Source organism: Somniosus microcephalus, chromosome 34 (assembly GCF_052327205.1).
Source record: "Somniosus microcephalus isolate GS21.2 chromosome 34, FLI_Smic_1.0, whole genome shotgun sequence".
NCBI lineage: Eukaryota > Metazoa > Chordata > Chondrichthyes > Squaliformes > Somniosidae > Somniosus > Somniosus microcephalus.
Genome location: NC_141020.1, coordinates 8,258,462 through 8,280,635, shown reverse-complemented (window position 1 = coordinate 8,280,635; position 22,174 = coordinate 8,258,462). Strand labels below are relative to the sequence as shown.

At 48.6% G+C, this 22,174-nt stretch overlaps 2 protein-coding genes across 3 annotated transcripts in view; one reads left to right on the top strand and one right to left on the bottom strand.

The window, feature by feature from the left end:
* Positions 1–22,174, top strand: part of LOC147096724 (kinesin light chain 1-like) — an 82,493-nt gene that overhangs the window by 45,370 nt on the left and 14,949 nt on the right. Inside the window, 5 exon segments of the mRNA XM_085973328.1 lie at positions 5,462–5,635; positions 8,506–8,605; positions 11,753–11,805; positions 19,967–19,978; positions 19,980–20,035. Of these exon segments, the coding sequence (XP_085829454.1) occupies positions 5,462–5,635; positions 8,506–8,605; positions 11,753–11,805; positions 19,967–19,978; positions 19,980–20,035 (395 nt within the window).
* LOC147096723 (uncharacterized) overlaps positions 3,614–22,174 on the bottom strand; it is a 43,788-nt gene continuing 25,227 nt past the window's right edge. The window contains exons 1-2 of one of the 2 annotated variants that reach the window (XR_015074538.1): positions 17,488–17,758; positions 3,614–4,034 (exon numbers count right to left, since the gene is read on the bottom strand). Coding sequence is in view for 1 of the 2 variants with exons in the window: in XM_085973329.1 (XP_085829455.1) it covers positions 3,792–4,034 (243 nt within the window). In the remaining variant the exon portion in view is untranslated. Of the gene's footprint in view, positions 4,035–17,487; positions 17,759–22,174 lie in introns of those variants that run through there. The other variant, XM_085973329.1, reaches the window with a different exon arrangement.

Genomic DNA, 22,174 nt, shown 5'->3' with positions numbered 1-22,174 from the left:
GCTGAGTGTTCCCAGCATTTTCTGTTTATATTTCAGATTTCCAGCATCTGCAGTGTTTTGTGATATCTCTGGTGTGGTCCCTGGTGCTTGCTAGATGTATAGTTTTTAATTGATGAGAGGTATAAAGAAAGACTGCAATTGCTGGAAAAGCATATTATCCCCCCCCAATTATAGAACCCCCGACAACTACCACATTACGTTTCCTCTCCTCATCCTCCTGCTCCAAAGTGCCATGGTCCGCATTCTGACTGTCCTTCCAACAGTCTTTGTCCTTATCCTCACAGGTAGCAAGTACATTGTACCTGCTGGATAGGATCAGTTTCTGTGGATCCTCGTTCCCTTTCTTACCTGGGTTCCCCTTGTTCTGCGCGCCATCAGTCACGCCAACCCCGTTCTGATCCTGCACCTCTCTACGAGGTGTGGCCGAGGTCTGGAGCAAACTGGCTAGACATTCTTCCCCCTCCCTTCTGTGTCGGAGTGTCTCCAGCTCACTGACTCTGAGCCAGAGAGATCCAAGGTGGAGACATCTCCTGCAGATGTGTTCGCTCAGGACAGTCTCGCTGTCCACAAACTCCCACATACTGCAGTCCAGATGCACAACCTTCTCTGCCATATCTTCGTCTGGCCTTTTATTTATTTAATTAGCAAAAATCTTTATTCAACAATTATATATAGTTATATTAATTAGTTTATCTAGTTAAGTGTTTCATTTAATAAAGTACGTTCTAGTTTTCTGACTGGTACAGAAAAGCTTTACGAGAATGATTCCAGGAATGAGGGACTTCAGTTACGTGGATAGACTGGAGAAGCTGGGGTTGTTCTCCTTGGAGCAGAGAAGGTTGAGAGGAGATTTGATCGAGGGGTTCAAAATCATGAGGGGTCTGGACAGAGTAGAGAGAGAGAAACTGTTCCCATTGGTGGGAGGGCCGAGAACCAGAGGGGACAGATTTAAGGTGATTGGCCGAAGATCCAAAGGCGACATGAGGAAAAACTTTTTTACGCAGCAAGTGGTTAGGATCTGGAATTCACTGCCTGAAAGGGTGGTGAAGGGAGATTCAATCGTGGCTTTCAAAAGGGAATTAGATAATTACCTGAAGGGGAAAAATGAGCTGAAGTGCTCTTGCAGAGAGCCGGCACGGGCTCGACGGGCCGAATGGCCTCCCACTGTGCTGTGATGATTCTATATACTTGATCTAAGGATTTACAGCTATGTTGTATCATGTAAAGCTCAAGGTATGGTTCTGCTGTTGTGTGTAACCTGGCTGAAAGAGCCGTAGAATCACGGAAATTTACGGCACAGAAGGAGGCCATTCGGCCCATCGTGTCTGCGCCGGCTGAAAAAGAGCTCTCCAGCCTAATCCCACTCTCCATCTCTTGGTCCGTAGCCCTGTAGGTTACGGCACTTCAAGTGCATATCCAAGTACTTTTTAAATGCGATGAGGGTTTCTGCCACTGCCACCCTTTCAGGCAGTGAGTTCCAGACCCCCACCACCCTCTGGGGTGAAAAAGTTCTCCTCAACTCCCCTCTAATCTTTCCACCAACTACTTTATGCCAGGTTACACCTTGTGCTTGGCATGGTATAGCACTTTGCTCCTTATAAAGCGGTGCATCCTCTGACTTCTTATGGATAATGCCACAGGAGATCTCCTAATTGTTTTTGAAAATTTCTTCCTACCCATGTACGATCTCGAGCTTCTAACGACCGCTGATTTGATTAACGTGCCTTGAGTCAAATTTTCATTTTTCATATCACTTAGTAAAAAAAAATTTCCGCAGACTTCTAACTAATCCCAGATGGCTTTCAGTCTTCACCAATTTAGGTCTCAAACGAGCTACCTGCAAATTAGGTTTAAAAGATGAAAATGTTAATGTTTTTTCCCATGCTTGGGGGTTAAGAGCTCCAGAGGTGCCTTGTGTATTGCAATTTAGAGCCAGAACCACAACTGGGATGAAGGGCTGGTCCAATGAGGAGACTAGGCCTATATTCTCCTGTGCCTTGCTCATGGGTAGTCTGGGGCATGGACAGGAGAGTAGAGTCGTCAACTGGGAGACGGAGTCTGGAGCGGGGGGGCTGGGCGGGAGATGGTGTCTGGAGCGGGGACGCTGGGCGGGGGGACGGAGTCTGGAGCAGAGAAGCTGGGCGGGAGACGGAGTCTGGTGCTGGACGGGAGACGGAGTCTGGAGCAGGGGAGCTGGGTGGGAGACGGAGTCTGGAGTAGGGGAGCTGGGCGGGGGCTGGGCGGGAGACGGAGTCTGGAGCGGGGGGGCTGGGCGGGAGACGGAGTCTGGAGCGGGGGGGGCTGGGCGGGAGATGGAGTCTGGAGCAGGGGGGCTGGGCGGGAGACGGAGTCTGGAACGGGGGGGCTGGGCGGGAGATGGAGTCTGGAGCGGGGGGTGGCTGGGCAGGAGACGGAGTCTGGAGCAGGGGGGCTGGGCGGGAGACGGAGTCTGGAGCGGGGGGGCTGGGCGGGAGACGGAGTCTGGAGCGGGGGGGCTGGGCGGGAGACGGAGTCTGGAGCGGGGGGGCTGGGCGGGAGACGGAGTCTGGAGCGGGGGGGCTGGGCGGGAGACGGAATCTGGAGCGGGGGGGCTGGGCGGGAGACGGAGTCTGGAGCGGGGGAGTTGATCGAGTGTGACAGGGAAAGTGTTCCAGGAAGCGTGTGCTAGATGCCACACTTCTCAGCTCGTTACAGGTTAGCAATAGAGATTGTATATTTTCCCGAATTAACCAGTGCCGTCCTGGGCGTATTCGATCAGAGGTTCAAATGATTAAACAGCCCTTTAAACAGTATTGCTTACTCGTGCACATATAAGGATTGAAAACGTTGCTGTTTGTAATTTGGGGTGGGGTAGTTATTCTAGTTTGTGTGTGTATTTATATTTTCAGGTTGCTGATTGGATGGGAGCGACTAAAAAAAGAAACTGGCATGGACTGGTTGGGCGGAATGGCCTGTTTCTGTGCCGTATATCCTGTGTATATTCCCTAGAGTTTAGAAAAACGAGGGGTGATCTCATTGAAACATATAAACACTTTAAGAGGCTTGACAGAGTAGATGCTGGGAGGATGTTTCCCCTGGCTTGGGAGTCTAGAACCATTGGTCACAGTCTCAGAATAAGAGGTCGGCCATTTAGGGCTGAGATGAGGAGAAATTTCTTCACTGAGGGTTGTGAATCTTTGGAATTCTCTACCCCAGAGGGCTGTGGTTACTCAGTCGTTGAGTTTATTCAAGGTTGAGATCGATAGATTTTTGGATACTAAGGGAATGAAAGGATATGGGGATAGTGCGGGAAGGTGGAGTTGAGGTCGAAGATCAGCCATGATCTTATTGATTGGCAGAGCAGGCTCGAATGGCCTACTCCTATTTCTTATGTTATCACTGCACTTACTTACCCATATTGGTACCAAAATGCTACAGAGAGGATCCCACCTGAACTTAAACTTGGTGATACTTTTTTTTTAACTCAAATCTTCTCCTCCTCTCCCAAAGCTATCGAGTATCAGCGTGGCTCAGTCAGCAGCACTCTTGCGTCTGGGTCAGTAAGTTCGAGCCTTGTTTAAACACACAATGTAGTAACAAGGGAGTGCTGCACGGTAAGACATTTGCCTGCCTGTTCAATTCAATTCAGTTTTATTTGCCATATGTAACCAGCACAAGTACAAGTACAATGGAATGCTTACTCCCCGTGGGGACACGTCAGCTATTCTTACAGCGCCGTGTTCAGAAAGTCAATTCAATGGCATCCAGTGGCAGTGGGAGCACGATGTCCCTCAGACGCTCCGTCCTCCTCGTCACCGCGGCCTCCTCCTCACTGTTGCCGGCTCCACGTGTGGTGGCCTGCTTCTCCCGCTCACGATCCGACCTCTGGCCGCCATGCCCGGCTCCCCCCCTCCCAGTCGGACTGCGAGCTTCCCGCCAAGGAGCTGCCGGCCGACGTGCTGCAGCGGGTCGTCGTTGCTGCTGCCCACTGCGCTGCCTCCGCCCGACTCGCCGAACACATCATCGTTCAGGTGGATGTTAAAGATCCTGTGGCACTATTGGAAGAAGAGCACACATAAAGAGAAACTGTTTCCACCGGCAGTAGGATCGATAACCGGAGGGGATAGATTTAAGATAATTCACAGAATCATAGAAAATTACAGCAGAGAAGGAGGCCATTCGGCCCGTCGTGCCTGTGCTGGCTCTTTGAAAGAGCAGTCGTGTTCAGTCCCACAGCCCCCACATTTTGTCTGTAAATTCCTCATCTTCAAGTACCTGTCCAACTTGGAGAGCCAGCATGGATTTGTTGGAGATAAATTGCGTCTGATTAACTTGATTGAATTCTTTGGTGAGGTAACAGCGAAGGTTGATCAAGGTAGTGCAGTAGATGTTGTGTATATGGACTTTTGGAAGGCTTTCAACAAAGTGTCACACAGGAGGCTTATTAAGAAGGTGGAAGCCCATGGGATTAAGGGGAAGTTGCGGTATGGATACAAAATTGGCTTAGTGACAGGAAGCAGAGGGTGGTGGTGAATAGATGTACAGGAAACTTTGAGTTATCCGGAGGCGAACCGTCCGGCAAGCTCGAGCCACCGGCAAAAAGCAGGAGCCGATTTTTATTCTTTTCGTTTCTTTTCTTTTTTTTCCCCCAGTCAAGCACTGCAAGGTCTGTAGCTATAGCAACAGCTTCAGCTACAGATGCTTGCAGCTGCAGCCAACTGTTTAGAAGCTGTTGCTAAGCAACAGTGTTTGTTGTCAGATACGGAGATGAAAATCTCCGTATGTTTCAACATTAACTCGAGTGTCCGGCAGTTTTGAGGGAACGGCAGCAGTTCGGTACCGTCGGTGCCGGATAGCACAAAGTTTCCTGTATTTCAGACTGGGAGGTGGTTTGCAGTGGTGTTCCCCAAGGGTCAGGTTTGGGTTCATTACTCTTTTCAATTTTTATAAATGATCCTAATTGCAAAAAGAACCAGAGGGAAGATGAGAGCGATTTTTTACATCGCAAGTTGTTGTGATCTGGAATTCACTGCCCGAAAGGGTGGAGGAATCAGATTCAGTAATAACTTTCGAAAAGCAATTGGATATATACCTGAAATTTGCAGGGCTATGGGGAAAGAGCAGGGGGGTGTGGTACTAATTTGAATAGCTCTTTCAAAGAGCTAGCACACGCAGGATGGGCCAAATGGCCTCCTTCTGTGCTGTGAGATTCTAGGAGCAGAAAGTTCTCTCGCTGTCCTGACCAACGTTCCCCCCTCCCTCAACCAACAGCTCCAGAAAGCGGATTAGCAGATCATTCATCTGATTGAAACCTTGCCAGGTGCAGACTGGCTGTGCCTGCGTGACAAAGTCACTGCACTTCAAAAAGTAATTCGTTGTGCGTGAAGTGCTTTCCTGAGGGATGGATGAGGCACGATACAAGTGCAAGTCTCTTTTTTTTGGTGAATGAGCTTTGGTAATTTTAGTATTCCGAATCCTTCAGGTGCTGGGCAAGGACCACCCCGATGTGGCAAAGCAGCTGAATAACCTGGCGCTGCTGTGCCAGAACCAGGGGAAGTACGAGGAGGTGGAGTACTACTACGAACGGGCGCTGGAGATCTACCAGACCAAGCTGGGCTCAGAGGATCCCAACGTGGCCAAGACGAAGAATAACCTGGTGAGAAAATCGGCTCGCTGCAGCACTCCAGAGGGGAGGGGGAGGGGGAAATGATGTTTGCAATTAAGCATGTCAATTCTTCATGTATGAGCCTATCCAGTTCAGCGTCAGCGGGCTATTTGACCACGGGGGGGCATCACAGCCCCGCCTGATCCCCCGTCCTCGCCTGACGTCTGCACGCGTTCACATTCCACCAGGACAGCAATCCGTGGCTGAAGTTTCCCCCTCCTCTCACCCGGGGTACTGCGATCACTCGGAGCAGGTGGTAGATCAGTGAACTCCGCACAGAATGGGTAACATTCCCGAGACCTCCCTTGGCTCAGTGCTGGATGCCAACTAAGCTGGCAAAAGGGTGCTCTGATCATAGTTTTTAAGCAGAAATGGGTAAATTTCACACGGCTGTATTTTTTTTTTATTCATTCGCGTCTCTGTGGGCGTCGCTGGCAAGGCCAGCATTTATTGCCCATCCCTAGTTGCCCTTGAGAAGGTGGTGGTGAGCCGCCACCTTGAACCGCTGCAGTTCGTGTGGTGAAGGTACTCCCACAGTGCTGTTGGGGAGGGAGTTCCAGGATTTTGACCCAAATTGACTAAAATGATCACTAAAAGAGGCAGGAGAGGGTTTAGGAGGGATTTCTTTACTCCAAGGCATTGCTTTGCCTGAAATGTTTTGCTACAGGAAGGGGTTGAAGCAGACAGAGACCGTAGCATCTTTCAAGGGAGAATTGGATCAACATTTGAAAGGGAGGAAGGTGCAGCCTACGGGAACCTTCTGTGCTGTCAACATCTATCATCCTGTAGTTCTATATTGGAGACGATGGACCGGAGCTGAGTCAACCAGTGACTCCGTTATACGTGATTTAGATTTGAACCAATCTTGCCGAGGCCTGGCTGGTGCAATCAGTTAAAGCACAGACTTATCACCTGTCGGATCTGAGTTTGAATCCTGCCGAAATCGATGGGATGAAAGGCACCTTTCTCTGTCCCAAACTGATTCTGTACGGGCAATCTCGGTGCAGTTCCTAGTAGACATATAAGATTGTGAGGGGGCTTGATCGGGTGGATGCGGGGAGGATGTTTCCACTGATGGGTGAGACTAGAACTAGGGGGCATAATCTTAGAATAAGGGGCTGCCCTTTCAAAGCTGAGATGAGGAGAAACTTCTTCACTGAGGGTAGTAAATCTATGGAATTTGCTACCCCAGAGAGCTGTGGAAGCTGCAACATTAAATAAATTTAAAACAGAGATAGACAGTTTCCTAGCAGATAAGGGAATTAGGGGTTACGGGGAGAGGGCAGGGAAGGGGACGTGAGTCTAGATTTGGATCAGCCATGATCCTATTGAATGGCGGAGCAGGCCCGAGGGGCCGTATGGCCTACTCCTGCTCCTACTTCTTATGTTCTTATGTAGACACAAGTTCCTGGGCCACCCAGAGGCTGGTGTGCGAAATGGAACTGCCTCACTAATGCTGCAATAAGGCTGGTTTTACTGGGGGGAGGGGCTGAGGCACGTTGCCCAGGCAGAGTTACAGGGTGCTTTACTCTGTATCTAACCCATGTGGTGCACGACCTGGGAGTGCTTGATGCTGGCAGTTGGGATCAAAAAGTGGAAATTGTTAGATTTCCCCAGCGCTGACAAAAACAAAACAAAAATACACAACCATCGGAAGGTCACCTTCCAGGAGAGGTTTTGTTTGATCTTTTATAGCGGGAGGGTGAGATGATTTGTGAACCCTAGATGAAGTGCCAAGACACTAAGATTGAAACGCGTGGGAGATGAGATTTAATAAATCACCGATTAGAAAGGCACCAAGGTTAGGTCTTAAAAGCCTTTAGATTGTAGGAGGCAGGAAGCCTGAGGGAGGTTTTGCCGTTTCGAAGTCTTGGGAAAGCGTGAGTAGGAGATGGTGCAAAAAATCTTGGTTGCAACATGGTGAGGATACAGGAAAAGAGGGAGGAGGAGGACAGGGAATTTACAGCTTGAGAGAAACCAGAATAATCGAGACGTTGGCAACAATCGTATCAATAGAGACGAGAGGCCTGTATTCACTCGAGTTTAGAAGAATGAGAGGGGATCTCATTGAAGCATATAAAATTCTGACAGGGCTAGTCAGACTGGATGCAGGGAGGATGTTTCCCCTGGCTGGGGGGTCTAGAACGAGTGGTCACAGTCTCAGGATACGGGGTAGGACATTTAGGACTGAGATGAGGAGAAATGTCTTCACTCAGAGGGTGGTGAACCTGTGGAATTCTCTACCACAGAAGGCTGTGGAGGCCAAGTCACTGAATATATTTGAGAAGGAGATCGATAGATTTCTAGACACAAAAGGCATCAAGGGGTATGGGGAGTGAGCGGGAATATAGTACAGGAAACTTTTTTTTTATCCGGCACCGATAACCGAAAGCTATAGTAAAAGATACGGAGAGCTGAGAGCTCCATATAAAGCAACAAACCCTGTTGCTTAGCAACAGGTTCAGAACAATGGCCACAAGTTCCGAGCGTCTCTGTAGCTTAGCAACAGCTGCAGCCACACCCTTGCACAGCAACAGATCGAGGAAGGCAAGTAATATGAAGTAAAACTTACCTGAACCTACTCCTGAATTTTGCCGGTTAACCGAGATTTCCGGTTATTTAGGTGCCGGTAAATCGAAAGTTTCCTGTATTGAGACAGAGGATCAGCCATGATCATATTGAATGGCGGAACATGCTCGAATGGCCGCCTCCTGCTGCTATTTTTCTATGTTTCTGTGAGCGGGGTTGCGGGTGGAGAGAGTGAGTGTGTCAGGCAAATAGAAGCTTGTGTCTGGACTGCAGTTTGTGCTGCTGGGAGCGCCGAGTGTGCAGCTCTGTAATTCTCGCCTTCTCTGTTCCAGGCGTCCTGTTACTTAAAGCAGGGCAAGTACAGACAAGCCGAGGCTTTGTACAAAGAGATCCTGACACGGGCCCATGAGAGGGAGTTCGGCTCTGTCGACGGTGAGTTAGACGTTTCAAGTGGACTCATCCTCGGGGATAATAAGGTGGTAATTTACCAAGGAGGCTGCTGACTAATTACCGTGTTAGGGAATATAATATTTTAATAACATAGATTTTAATATGATTAAACTAATGATTTAAAGAAATCTGATTATGCTTAAGATACCGTTAGTATGGAGTGGTTTGCATAAAGGTTCGCAGTGGGTAGAGACGTTAACCATATTCATCTTAAGAAAACGTGGAACAAGAAAAGGCCAGTTGCTTCCATAACTCATGTACATCTACCCTGTCACGGACTCTACCCACCAATGTTCTCTCTAAATTGTCTCTTCATTTCAATGCGCACGCTCGGTATTTCAAATGGAAAAGCTTGTTGAGCAACCTGCACAGTACCTTGCAGGTTACTGCGCAGCTGCGCGCGCACGCGCCCCGCTTCGAGGGAACATTGCTGCCCACCCATTGAATTTCCTGAGGGAACGTTGTGCCTAAGGACTTACCAATCCCCAAAGGTAATAGAGAAACATTGCAGAATAGTTACCCCTACCCATCTTCTATCAATGATAGCAAAATACTGCGGATGCTGGACATCCGAAATGACAACAGAAAATGCTGGAAAAACTCAGCAGGCCAGGCAACATCCGTGGAGAGAAAAACAGAGTCAACGTTTCGGGTTGAAACCCTTCGTCAGGACTGAGAAAACACAGGAAATGAAACAGATTAAAAGGCCAGTTTGGGGGCTGGGAAATGGGGATGAAAGAACAAAAGAGAAGTGAAGAGACATTAAGAGGTATTCAAAACCAGACGAGATGGTGATAGGACTAGTGGAGACAAAAGACGGCTCTAGATTGGGTGTGAAATGCGCTGGCAGAATGGGAGACAGCTGCCATGTGGGAGAGGGAAAAAAGGGGGAAGGGCACAAAACAAAGGTGTGGATAAAAAATATTTATAAAAATGTAATGGGGGCCGAGGTTATGATCTGAAATTGTTGAACTCGATATTGAGTCCTGAAGGCTGTAAAGTGCCTAATCGGAAGATGAGGTGCTGTTCCTCGAGCTTACGCTGGGTTTCTGTGGAACAATGCAAGAGGCCGCGGACGGTGAGGTCCGAGTGGGAATGGAACGATGAATTAAAATGACAGGCGACCGGAAGCTCGGGGTCCCCCTTACAGACTGAACGAAGGTGTTCCGCAAAGCGGTCACCCAATCTGCATTTGGTCTCCCCAGTGTAGAGGAGACCACATCGTGAGCAGCGAATACAGTATACTAGATTGCAAGAAGTACAAGTAAATCGCTATTTCACCTGGAAGGGGTGTTTGGGGCCCTGGACAGTGGGAAGGGGGGAGGTATATGGGCAGGTGTTGCATCTCCTGCGCTTGCACGGGAAGGAGCCGGGAAAAGGGGAAGAGGTGATAGAGGAATGGACTAGGGTGTCTTGGAGGGAGCGGTCCCTACGGAATGCTGAAAGGGGAGGGGAAGATGCGTTTTGTGGTGGGATCATGTTGGAGATGGCGGAGGATGATCCGTTGAATGTGGAGGCTGGTGGGGTGAAAGGTGAGGACAAGGTGAACCCTATCGTGGTTCCGGGAGGGAGGGGAAGGGGTGAGAGCAGAAGTGCGGGAGATATCTTCTATCAACACTGTTTCTACAGGAAGCACTCCCTGTCCTCCATCTCGCAGCATGAGTTCCATTGTGTCCTATAGTGTATTTCACCATCAGTCTGTACCTATCTCTCTAACGTCAAGTTCCATTCCCAATCAGATACTTATCCAGCTCTTTTTTTGTTGAAGGTATTAATGAACGAGCAATGGCTTCCCTTCCACCCCTCCATGCGATTAACCCTGGAATCCCCCAAGGATCGGTCCTTGGCCCCTCCACTTCCTCATCTACATGCTGGCCCGTCATGGGGTCAGCTTCCACGTGTAGGCTGACGACGCCCACCACCCTTCTCGGCCCCGCCACTGCTCCTGTGTTGCCTGCCTGCTTGTCTGATGTCCAATCTTGGATGAGCTGCAGTTTACGCCAGCTAAACATTGGTAGACCAAAGTATCCTCTTCAGCCCCCGCCACGAACTCTCTGCCTTGCCACTGATTCAATCCCCCTCCCCTGTTCAATCCCCAGGTTGAACCCGACTGTGTGCAACCTCAGCTCCTACTCAATACTGAGTTTCTGCACCCACCATATCCTCTCCGTCACAGACTGCCTACTTTATATCTCCATAACATTGCTGCCCTCATCTCTGCATCAGCCCATCTGATGCTGAAACCCCCTAGATTTTTGGACTCGTGGGGAATCAAGGGATATGGGGATCAGGCGGGACCGCTGCTCAAGAAGAAGAAGAAATGGACCAAGCACAGCGATGTGACCAAAGTGGAAGCGTTTCTGGAGGATGTGCGGCTGCCGGAGCAGCCGGTCGGTGCGGTCTTGTGTCTGAAAAGACAGATAACAAGCCTGTACTTCGTTGACACAGGAGACGAAAAGAAAGATTTGCTCCATAATAAAGGAAAATTGAAACCTCTACAGATCGACCTAATTCTACATGCAGGGCGGTGAGGTCGATGATCAGCCATGATCTTATTGAATGGCGGAGCAGGCTCGAGGGGCCCTATGGCCTCCTCCTGCTCCTAATTTTATGTTATGTGGCTCAGTGGGTAGCACCCTCGACTCTGGATAGGAAGGTTGTGGGTACAAGTCCCATTCTAGAGACTTGAGCACAAAAATCTAGGCTGACGCTCCAGTGCAGTACTTGAGGAAGTGCCGCACTGTCGGGAGGTGCCATCTTTTGGATGAGACGTTAAACCGAGGCCCCATCTGCTCTCTCAGGTGGACGTAAAAGATCCCTTGGCCACTATTTCAAAGAAGAGCAGGGGAGTTCTACCCAGTGTCCTGGGGCCAATATTTATCCCTCAATCAATATCACTAAAAACTGATTATCTGGTTATTATCACATTGCTGTTTGTGGGAGCTTGCTGTGTGCAAAATTGGCTGCCGTGTTTCCTACATTACAACAGTGACTACACTTCCAAAAAAAAAAAAAGGAAGTAGTTCACTGGCTGTAAAGCGCTTTGGGACATCCAGTGGTCGTGAAAGACGCTATAGAAATGCAAGTCTTTATGTTCTAAAGTTGATTCTCTTGTTGCTTCCCATACAGGCGACAACAGACGGGTGTGGGTGAACTCCGAGGACGGAGACGAGACTCATAAGGTAAAAGCCGCACGGTATTTGGCCTCCAAACTCTTCCTTTTCCCCATCGCGGTCACTGTGAGCAACGCCACGGGAGACCGGCCGATGTCTATCTCAAAAAATGCTGAACTAGGAAATAAAACTGCAAATGTTGCAAAGATGAAATAAAAACAGAAAATTCTGGCGTTGGCAAAGACGGGATCGAGTTTTGGCTGTAACCCTTTTGTTGAGAGTTTTGTGTTTCACACCTTAAATGTTAACCAACCTTTTTTTCCAGGTGCGCTGTGTATTCCCAGAGTGTTTGGTTGCCAATATTCCCAGTGTTCCTTTTTGCCTCTCTGTTTTTCACATTGCTTATCTATTCGCTTTGATTTTTGGACTTTTACCCTTCAGTGTCTACCCGTGCCACCTTTGGTTCCTGAGAGGTGATCTTATTGAAACATATAAGATTCTGAGGGGACTTGACGGGGAGGATGTTTCCCCTCGTGGGGGAATCCGGAACCAGGGGGCACAGTCTCCGGATAAGGGGTCGGCTATTTAGGACGGAGATGAGGAGGAATTTCTTCTGAGGGTCGTGAATCTTTGGAATTCTCTACCCCAGAGAGCTGCGGAGGCGGAGTCACTGAATATATTCAAGGCGGAGATGGACAGATATTTGAGCAACAGGGGAGTCGCTGGTTATGGGGAGCGGGCGGGAAAGTGGAGTTGAGGCCAAGATCAGATCAGCCATGATCTTATTGAATGGCGGAGCAGGCTCGAGGGGCCGAATCTCCTGCTCCTATTTCTTCTGTTACGGCCCACATATCTATCGTGTGTGCATCGGCACCACAGGACAGAATATTCCTGCGTGCGACAGAAAAATGAGTCCGCTATTTAGCAAAGGGTGCACACACACCACCCAGTCTTTTATGCTTAAAAATATTAGGGTCAGTACCTGCGGTTTAGTTCACTGTAGGAACCATCACAGATGGTTTGTTGGGGCTATCCTTCTCCAAGCCCATTCTCCTCGTCCACTAATTGGAGAGCTCTTTCAAAGAGCCGGCACAGGCAGGGTGGGCCGAATGGCCTCTTTCCTTCGGTGCTGTACGATTCTATGATGCGCTGTTGGCTTTTTGATATTCTAAGCCATTCAGTGGGGCACAGGGTTGCACTGAGAACGCTCCAGGTTTTGGCCCTGGAGAAGGGAGAATGTGGAGAGAGAGAGCCCAAACTGGCTTATGCAAAGCTAAGTGATTTACTCGCGTAAACACTCTTGTGGGGAATGCAGAGAATCAAGGTTTCAATGTGTCACTTTGGGACAGGAGAAAGACGCCTGCAGCCCGTGGGGGATTAAAGTGGGTTTTAATCTGTCTCCTCGTGTACACTTGTTCTACTTTGGCACTGGGTTTCGACGTAAGTTTTAAATTGGACGTGTAAAAAAAAAAAAAAAAAAAAAATCTACAAATCCTTGGCAGCAGTCCTGTTTGGACCCTCGATATCTTCAACTCTCTCTATTTTTGCGCAGCGACATGATTTATTTGTTCTAAATCGACCTGGAACGGCAGGTCCTGCCCGCTTCCACCGTCGGTCAAGGCATGACGCAAGGGCAAACTTGGTAGCGAGCCTATCGCGCCTGGAGCCAGGCGGCGGGTGGATAGTATTGCCTCAGCTGCCTTGCGTGTGGGCTGAATTCCAAGGTAAGCATCCGGAGACTTGAGATAAGGAACTGGCTGGATTCCAAGATACAGAGCCTGGCACTGAGATGAGCAATTGGAGCGTTTTGTTTCAAAACACCAATTTTTTTGGACCAATACTTATTAGTTGTTCAATCACTTACTGTTTGCCAGCCATAAAAACCAAGTCCCGTTCTGATCACCGTGACACGAGGGTTATATTTAAGCCCTGGAGGTTGAACGTAGGAGAACCACAAAGCAGATCCCCAACGTCCGAGCAATGAGTGAAGACCAGAGAAACACGAACATTTTAGCCTTCAAAGAAGGCAACTGAGCGGGATGGGGTTGGGGAAGGGGTGGTCGGGGGGGTTCATGCAGAAGTAAATGGGATACTAAACGGTCGAGAAAGGGTCAACCAATAGCACCATCGTGTAAACTAGGATCATAAGGCCAGGGCGCACAGGTTCAATCTGGCAACATAGAAACATAGAAGATAGGAGCAGGAGTAGGCCATTCGGCCCTTCGAGCCTGCTCCGCCATTCAATGTGATCATGGCTGATCATCCAAATTCAGTACCCTGTCCCTGCCTTCTCCCCATATCCCTTGACCCCTTTAGCCTCAAGAAATATATCCAACTCCTTCTTGAATATATTTAATGAATTGGCCTCCACTGCCTTCTGTGGTAGAGAATTCCACAGGTTCACCACTCTCTGGGTGAAGAAATTCCTCCTCATCTCTGTCCTAAATGGCTTACCCCTTATCCTTAGACTGTGACCCCTGGTTCTGGACTCTCCTGGCAAGGGGAGAATTTGGGATTGATTTTTTTAGGACGAGCTTGTAGACTCGGAGCACTCAGCTCTTGAAATAGGCTTCCACGTAGTGAAGGCAAAAGTTATTCGAGAGCCCAAGTGGATGCTGCGATTGGGGGAAACGATCGTTTATTTTTTATCTTTCTGGACGGATGAGCCATGTTGCGATCTTGTTGAGTCACTCGGTCGATTCCACTAATTATGCCGTCTCGGCAGGAAAGCTTTTTAATCGGTAAAACTGTTTTGTGAGAAATGTTTACCTTTTTGCAGTGTTTGGCGTCGGTTGTAGTTGATGTGCTGGGTTGGTGGGAGCTGTGTCGCAACAGCAGCCATCTCCCTCCAGTCACACTTTCAAAACTAGGGACCATAAGCACAAGATAGTCACTAATAAATCTAATAGGGAGTGGCGAGAAGGTGGAACTCGCTGCCACAGAGAGTGGTTGAGGTGAATAGCATGGATTCATTTAAGGGGAAGCTAGGTAAGTACACGAGGGAGAAAGGAATAGAAGGATATGGTGATGGGGTGGGAGGAGGCTCGTGTGGAGCATAAACGGCATTGACCAGTTGGGCTGAATGGCCTGTTTCTGTGCTGTAAATCCGACGTAAGTACTAAATTGTTACCACTTTATCCCTCAACTCAGTCACAAACTGGCAAGACTCAACAGTCAGCAAGCATCGAAAACTAACCTGCGTCTGTGTAAGCAGTAAATGAGCATTTTTGCTTTTAATTCCCGCTGCGCAATACATTTAGCATTTTGCTAACTTCATGTCTGCTTTACTGCAGATGTTGGACCACAATCTGACCTTTTTCTGATGGTGTTTTTGCTGCTTGTTCTGTGCTGTTGTAAAGCTTTGTTATTCTGTCACTGGTAATAAGCGTGGACTATTTCTTCACAGCTCTAAGATATAAAAGGTCTCATACAAAAGTGCTTTCTGTTTTTCTCCTTTCCCCCTCCCCAATCTAGGTTGCGTTGTACCTTCTTACTGTGTCTGTCAACAGCAAACCGCCCATATACCTTGCCAGTGTCACTAGGATTTGTGCGGCAAGACACACGATTATTTACACTTTTCTTTTTCCTGTGTGTGTGTGTAAGAATTTTGTGCTCTTCAAGGTGAGGGCTGTTGGGAATGGGACACTTTACATTTTGTGCACTTACGAAACACTCTCCAGACCAGAAACTCAACTGGACCAACCACATAAATACTGTGGCAACAAGAGCAGGTCAGAGGCTGGGTATTCTGCGGTGAGTGTCTCACCTCCTGACTCCTTTCCACCATCTACAAGGCACAAGTCAGGAGTGTGATGGAATACTCTCCACTTGCCTGGATGAGTGCAGCTCCAACAACACTCAAGAAGCTTGACACCATCCAGGACAAAGCAGCCCGCTTGATTGGCACCCCATCCACCACCTTAAACATTCACTCCCTACACCACCGGCGCACCGTGGCTGCAGTGTGTACCATCTACAAGATGCACTGCAGCAACTCTCCAAGGCTTCTTCGGCAGCACCTCCCAAACCCGCGACCTCTTCCACCTAGAAGGACAAGGGCAGCAGGCGCATGGGGAACACCACCACCTCCAAGTTCCCCTCCAAGTTACACACCATCCTGACTTGGAAATATATCGTCCGTTCCTTCATCGTCACTGGGTCAAAATCCTGGAACTCCCTCCCTAACAGCGCTGTGGGAGCACCTTCACCACAGGGACTGCAGCGGCTCAAGAAGGCAGCTCACCACCACCTTCTCGAGGGCAATTAAGGATGGGCAATAAATGCCAGCCTTGCCAGCGACGCCCACATCCCGTGAATGAATTAAAAAAAAAAAAAAAAAAGTGCAGCATGGTTAGAGACAGGAAAGCTTTTGCTGCTCTGGCTCAACCTCAAAAGTGCGCCCTTTTTATTGCCCTGGTGTGATATTTTTCTATTTCCCACACCAGCCATCCCATCGCTTCTGAATGACACTGCCAACTGATGTGGGGGTACTTTCATACTAAGGGACCGTACCCACTAGGAACTGGACGTTGGACGCTTCTAGCCAGAGACTTTCATCCCATCAGTTTGAGCTGGATCCAAACCCAGGTCCAAGAGGCTAAAGCCCAGTCTCTACCCAACAGGTGCCACCCAGTCCTAGCCTCTCGCCATAGACTCAACTTTATTTACTTGTTCCTCCATGTTAGCAGGCCTGGCCTTCTCTCAATGCTGTGGGGAGTTGTGGCTAGGAGCCAGCACCCTGTCCATTCTGTTGGAATGCTGCCCTCCCCACAAAGGCTATTCGTGGGTTATTTTCCACCTTAAATTTCCCCCCCCCCCCCCCCCCGAAGTTTTTTGACTTCAGTTCCAGCCCCACACGGGCTGACCCTTCCGCTGCCTTACCCAGCTGGCCACCTCCGTGTACGAGTGCGGCCGTTGAGTGCCGGCAGACTATTCCGCCATGAGGGCCGCGTCACAGCTAACCCTGTCGCCACCATAATCCAATGGAGCAGCTGAATAGGCTCGAGGGGCTGAATGGCCTCCTGTTCCTATATTCCTGTCCCCTCCCAACGGAAGCCCACTTGCACTTTTCGGGAGGGTCACTATCTGGTGATCGAGAACAGCGGCTGAATTTCTCTTTCTTCCCCCCCCCCCCCCCCCCCCCCCTCCCTCAACCTGCACTCTCTCTAGCCTGGAAGTTCTGAGGCCGATTGTAGCAACCTGGTGACCACTCACGTTGAGATCAGCTCCCTCAGCACAAACTAGGGATCGGACCTGAGATCTTGCGCGGTCTGTGAATCTCGGTATCACGCCAGACTGGTGCAGTTATCCTCCGAGCGAGTTAGCTCTCCAAGTTGCCTCAACCCTCCCTATCTCTGTAACCTCCTCCAGCCCCACAACCCTCCGAGATCTCTGCACTCCAATTCTGGCCTCTTGAGCATCCCTGATTTTAATCGCTCCACCATTGGCGGCCGTGCCTTCTGTTGCCTAGGCCCTAAGCTCTGGAATTCCCTGCCTAAACGTCTCCACCTCTCCTCCTTTAAGACGCTCCTTAAAACCTACCTCCTAATATCTCCATATGTCGCTCGGTGTCAAATTTTGTTTTATGACAATCCTGTTGTGAAGCGCCTTGGGACGTTTTACTACATTAAAGGCGCTATATAAATACAAGTTATATAGAGATGTTGTTGGAACAATAATGGCTGGCTTGACAATTGCACAGCGCACTCCTATTATAAGGCTTCTTGTTAGAGTAAAGTTACTCGACCTCACCCACTCAGTGCCCCGTAGTGTTCGCGAAAGCAGCTGAAATCCGTAGACGTGTTCAAAGCTCCGTTACAGTCGTAGCCCTGGTAGTCGTAATAATCTAACCACATTTTCTTTCCTTAGTGCATCTCAGAGGTGGTTCACGAGCTTCCTCTTTCTTTGCCCTGGCCTGTCCTGTCCTCTCCTAGTCACTGCTTCCTTTTGCTGTGTCTGCATTATTTCATCTAACCACTTGGGGGGTGCTGGCTCATGTAGATTTTTCAGAACCAAACGGAAAACTTATAAAGTCTTTTATTGCACGCCCTCAATATGTGGTCCTTGGCGATGCAAATTCTAGTCAGCCTGACTCACGTTGCAACAGATGCAACATTCAGCTGTGTTAGGACTAACTCCCATCTTAAGGCCCCGCTCTGATTCCTGCTCCAGGGTATGGGGGGGGGGGGGGGGGGGGCGGTTGGGGGAAGGAACAGCCTTGTGCTTTTTATTGAGAGCAGCGAGTGAGGGGGACAAGGCCCACCGCGCGAGCACCACTAAGGCTGGAGAGAGAGTAGGAGAGCAGGTGAGGGAACAAGAAGATGGGGCTTTCAAAGTCTGCGGCTTGGAGGCTGAAGGGCCTGAGAAAGCAGGAGTGGATGGGATATGTCTTGAATTCAAGACCGGGAGGAGGACGGTGCCGGACATTTAGATATTAGGAAGAACATATATCAGTCAGATTTTCCTCTTATTGCGCTCGGGTGCAACGGTTCACTGAGGTGGAGCCATGGGGGGAAACAGGCCCCACCTGATTTTCCTCTTTGTGCTCCGGACACGCGATCATTTTGCACCCGAGCACGGCCAGAGGAAAATCTGCCCAGCAAATTGAAATCTGTTCTTTTTTTTTTATATATATAGCTGATTTTGTAAAGTGAAGTTGGTATTCTTCCAATCAGGATCACATCTTTGCATTCTGCAACTACACTCTGGAACATAACCCAATCTTCACCAATCTCATCACCATTCAATCCTTTCAAATCCTGCTCATTGCTCTTGATGGAGCTGGAAGCTCAGTCGAGCCACTGACTCCTTATATTTTGGCACCTTGTCTCCAATATGTCCATAACGTGGCTCCAATTGGAGAGCTGATTACCTGGAGTTGATTTTTAACAATTATATATGCTTTTTGCTGTGGGGTTTTTTTTTTTTGGATGTACGCTTTTATTCTGCCATATGCCTTTAAGTTTCATTGCTCAAAAAAAGATGTGAAAGGATTCATCGGAACAGGAGGAGGCCATTCAGCCGCTTGAGCCTGTTCCGCCCTTCAATTAGATCACGGCTGGTCTGTATCTTAACTCCATCTACTGGCTTTGGTTCCAGAACCCTCAATACCCTTTGCCTAACTTAAATCTGTCAATCTCAGTTTTGGCATTTTCAGTTGAGCCCCAGCCGCAACAGCTTTTTTCGGGGGGGGGGGGGGGGGGGGGGGGGAGAAAGAGTTCCAGGTTTCCACCACCCTTTGTGTGAAGAAGCACCTCCGACCATCACCCCTGAACAGCCTAGCTCTAATTTTAAGGTTACGCCCCATTGTTCTGGACTCTTTTCCCCCCCCCCCCCCCCCGCAGAGGAAATAGTTTCTTGCAAAGAATGAGATTGAATATTAAAGAGAGAATAGAGAATGATTAGATCCCCTGATAAACCGGCACAGTTTGATTTCAGTTTATACAGCACCTTATCACATTTCCCAAATTGCTCAATGGATAGTGAATTACTTTGAAGTGAGTGACTTGTTACATAGACAAAAGTGGCGTGACCAATTAAAGTGGCCTTGGTTGCGGGAGAAACATTGGCCTGAGCGTAGGCCTTTACCTGTGCAGTGGTATGTGAAGATCGGCCCTTTGTTAGTGTGAATGCCCCGTGCAACTGAAGAGGGGAGGGAGCACATTCCCTGGGTCAACTCCGATAGTATTGGGAGGGAATGAGGGTACCTTTAGTTAGAGATACCCACTTGGCAGGTACCTCAGATATTAGCGATTATGCATCTAGAGTTCTCTGCTGTTTGTGTCCCATATCCCTGTTCCCTTTTCTGTTTGGTTTCCATCTTGCTCACGTGAACTCCACTTACACTTTCCACGTATGGGCTTTTTTTGCTCTCTCTCTGTCTCTGTCTCTTCCCCCATTATTCATTCGTGTTCTCTCTCACACACACACATTCTCTTGCGCTCTCTCTCCTTTTGTCTCTCCCCCCTTGTGTGTTCTCTCTCTCTCTCTCTCTCTCTCTCACACATTATCTTGCTCTCCTTTTGTCTCTTTCCCCCCCCCCTGCTCGCTCTCTCTCTCACTCACATTCTCTTGCGCTCTCTTTTCTCTCTTTCCAGTCTCTTGCTCCCTTTTTTTCTCATTCTTTCATCTCTTTCTTTTCTCCCTCTCTCTCTCTCCCTTTCCTGTTGTCAAGGGTGAATGAACAGCTGGGACCCTTTGAAGAGGACTTCCCTTTACTTGTTGCATTTAGGGCAGACTGACCCCCCGCAGGCGGCTACTGGGAGCACATCGAGTCTTCAGTCTACTGCACACCCTCCAGGTACTGTTGATCTTTCACTTTCGATATCAACTAGTTTTGCTGTTGAGGGACCCTGAGCAAGACTTTTAACTCTCCTATTTATAGATAATGAAAAATCTAATTCTCAGGTCATGGATTCAATCCGTGGGTGGAAAGGCATGGTGTCAATCCACATTGCAACATTGGGTACGGTAGCATAGTGGTTATGTTACTGGACTAGTAATCCAGAGGCCTGGACTTATAACCCAGTTCAAATCCCACCACGGCAGCTGGGGAATTTAAATTCAGTTCATTAAATAAATCAGGAATAAAAAGCTAGTGTCAGCAATGGTGACCATGAAACTACCGGATTGTCGTAAAAACCCACCTGGTTCACTAATGTGCCGTCCTTACCTGGTCTGGCCAATATGTGACTCCAGACCCACAGCAATGTTAACTGCCCTCTGAAATGGCCCAGAAAGCCACTCCGTTGTACCAAACCGCTACCAAGAAGTATTCACCCTAACCAGCGCTATGGGAGTACCTTCACCTCCGGGACTGCGGCTCACCACCAGCTTCTCGAGGGCAATTAGGGATGGGCAATAAATGCCGGCCTTGCCAGCAACAAAATTTTTAAAAACACTCGGCCCCCAAGTATTCAGTCTCTGCCACTTCCTGTTGACATGATTCCATGATCTCTGACTAGATGTTTTTACTGTACAGTTCTTCCGTGGAATTCTTTAAGCTCTGCGTTGCCTGAGTGGGAGGGGAAGGGAGTCCCGTTGGTTTTTAAATTCTCGTGTGCAGTTGGCTGTGTTCTGCTAACAGCAGGGAGTACACAAAGAAAATTCAAAAGCACCCACTCTGATGTACCACAGCCATCATTTATCCATTCCTCACAGGGGGCTTTACCAGGATGAGGGAATACAGTTACATGGATAGACTAGAGAAGCTGGAGCAAAGAAGGCTAAGAGGAGATTTGATCGAGGTTTTCAAAATCATGAAGGGTTTAGAGTGCGTAAATAAAGCAAAACTGTTTCCAGTGGCTGAAGGGTCGATAACCAGAGGCGACATGAGGAAAAACCTCTTTACGCAACGATTGGTTAGGATTTGGAATGCGCTGCCTGATAGGGAGGTGGATACAGATTCAATAGTAGCCTTCAAAAGGGAATTGGATAAATACTTGGAGAGAAAATTGCAGGGATCTGGGGAAAGAGCGGGGGAGTAGGACTGACTGGATTGCTCTTCGAAAGAGCCGGCGCAGACTCGATGGGCCGAATGGCCGCCTCCTGTGCTGTACTATCCTATGATTCTATAATGCCAGGGATGGGAAGCTATAGTTGTAAGGAGGGACTTGAGACACTGGTACTATATCCACTGAGGCAGAGGAGGCTAAGGGGAAGGGTTTTTATTTTAAATTATGAAGAATTGTGATAGCGAATAAGGAAAGACTGTTTCCTCTGGTCGGGGAGTCGGTGCTGAGTGCACATCAATTTAAAATGATCACAGAGTGGAGAGAGAGGTTTAATTTTGTAGAGTGTTTTTGGACCGTGGAATACTTTGTCACAAGGCTTGGTTGTAGCAGAGGCCATTGCATCTTTTCAGGGAAATCTGGATAGCTAGTTGATGCAGAGGAAGGTACAGGACTATGGGGAGAGAGAGCAGGGCGGTGGGAATTTTTGCAGATTGCTCTAGCAAAGGGCCGGCACAGACGTGACGGGCTGAATAGCCTCTTATGCTGTAAGCTTGTGTGTTTCCAATAGAGAAACCTTGTACGTGATCCCTCTGTAAAACATTTCAATGTGCCGCAGTCCTCGTCAACCACTGCTAATGACTTCAGACTAACAGAGCCCCATATACAATATTGCTGCTGGGCTTATTTAGTCTATTGGTACCGACAGATTATAGGAAAATCGCACTTAAACTAAAAAAAAACTTTAATGTTTTGCAGTACACTTTTGTGTGAGATACTCTTAATTCATCACCTCAACTACCTCCCACAATCAAGGGGGTCCAGTGCATCGAGCTATTCAGCCCCAACCTCTTGCAGTACAGACCATAACTGGGATTGTTCCGTACACGATTAACCTACAGTCTCTGTCACCAAGTAATTGTTTCTTGAAGTAGCTATTTATATCATTAATAGTATAGAAAATAGGCAACATAAAGAGGTAGGAAAAT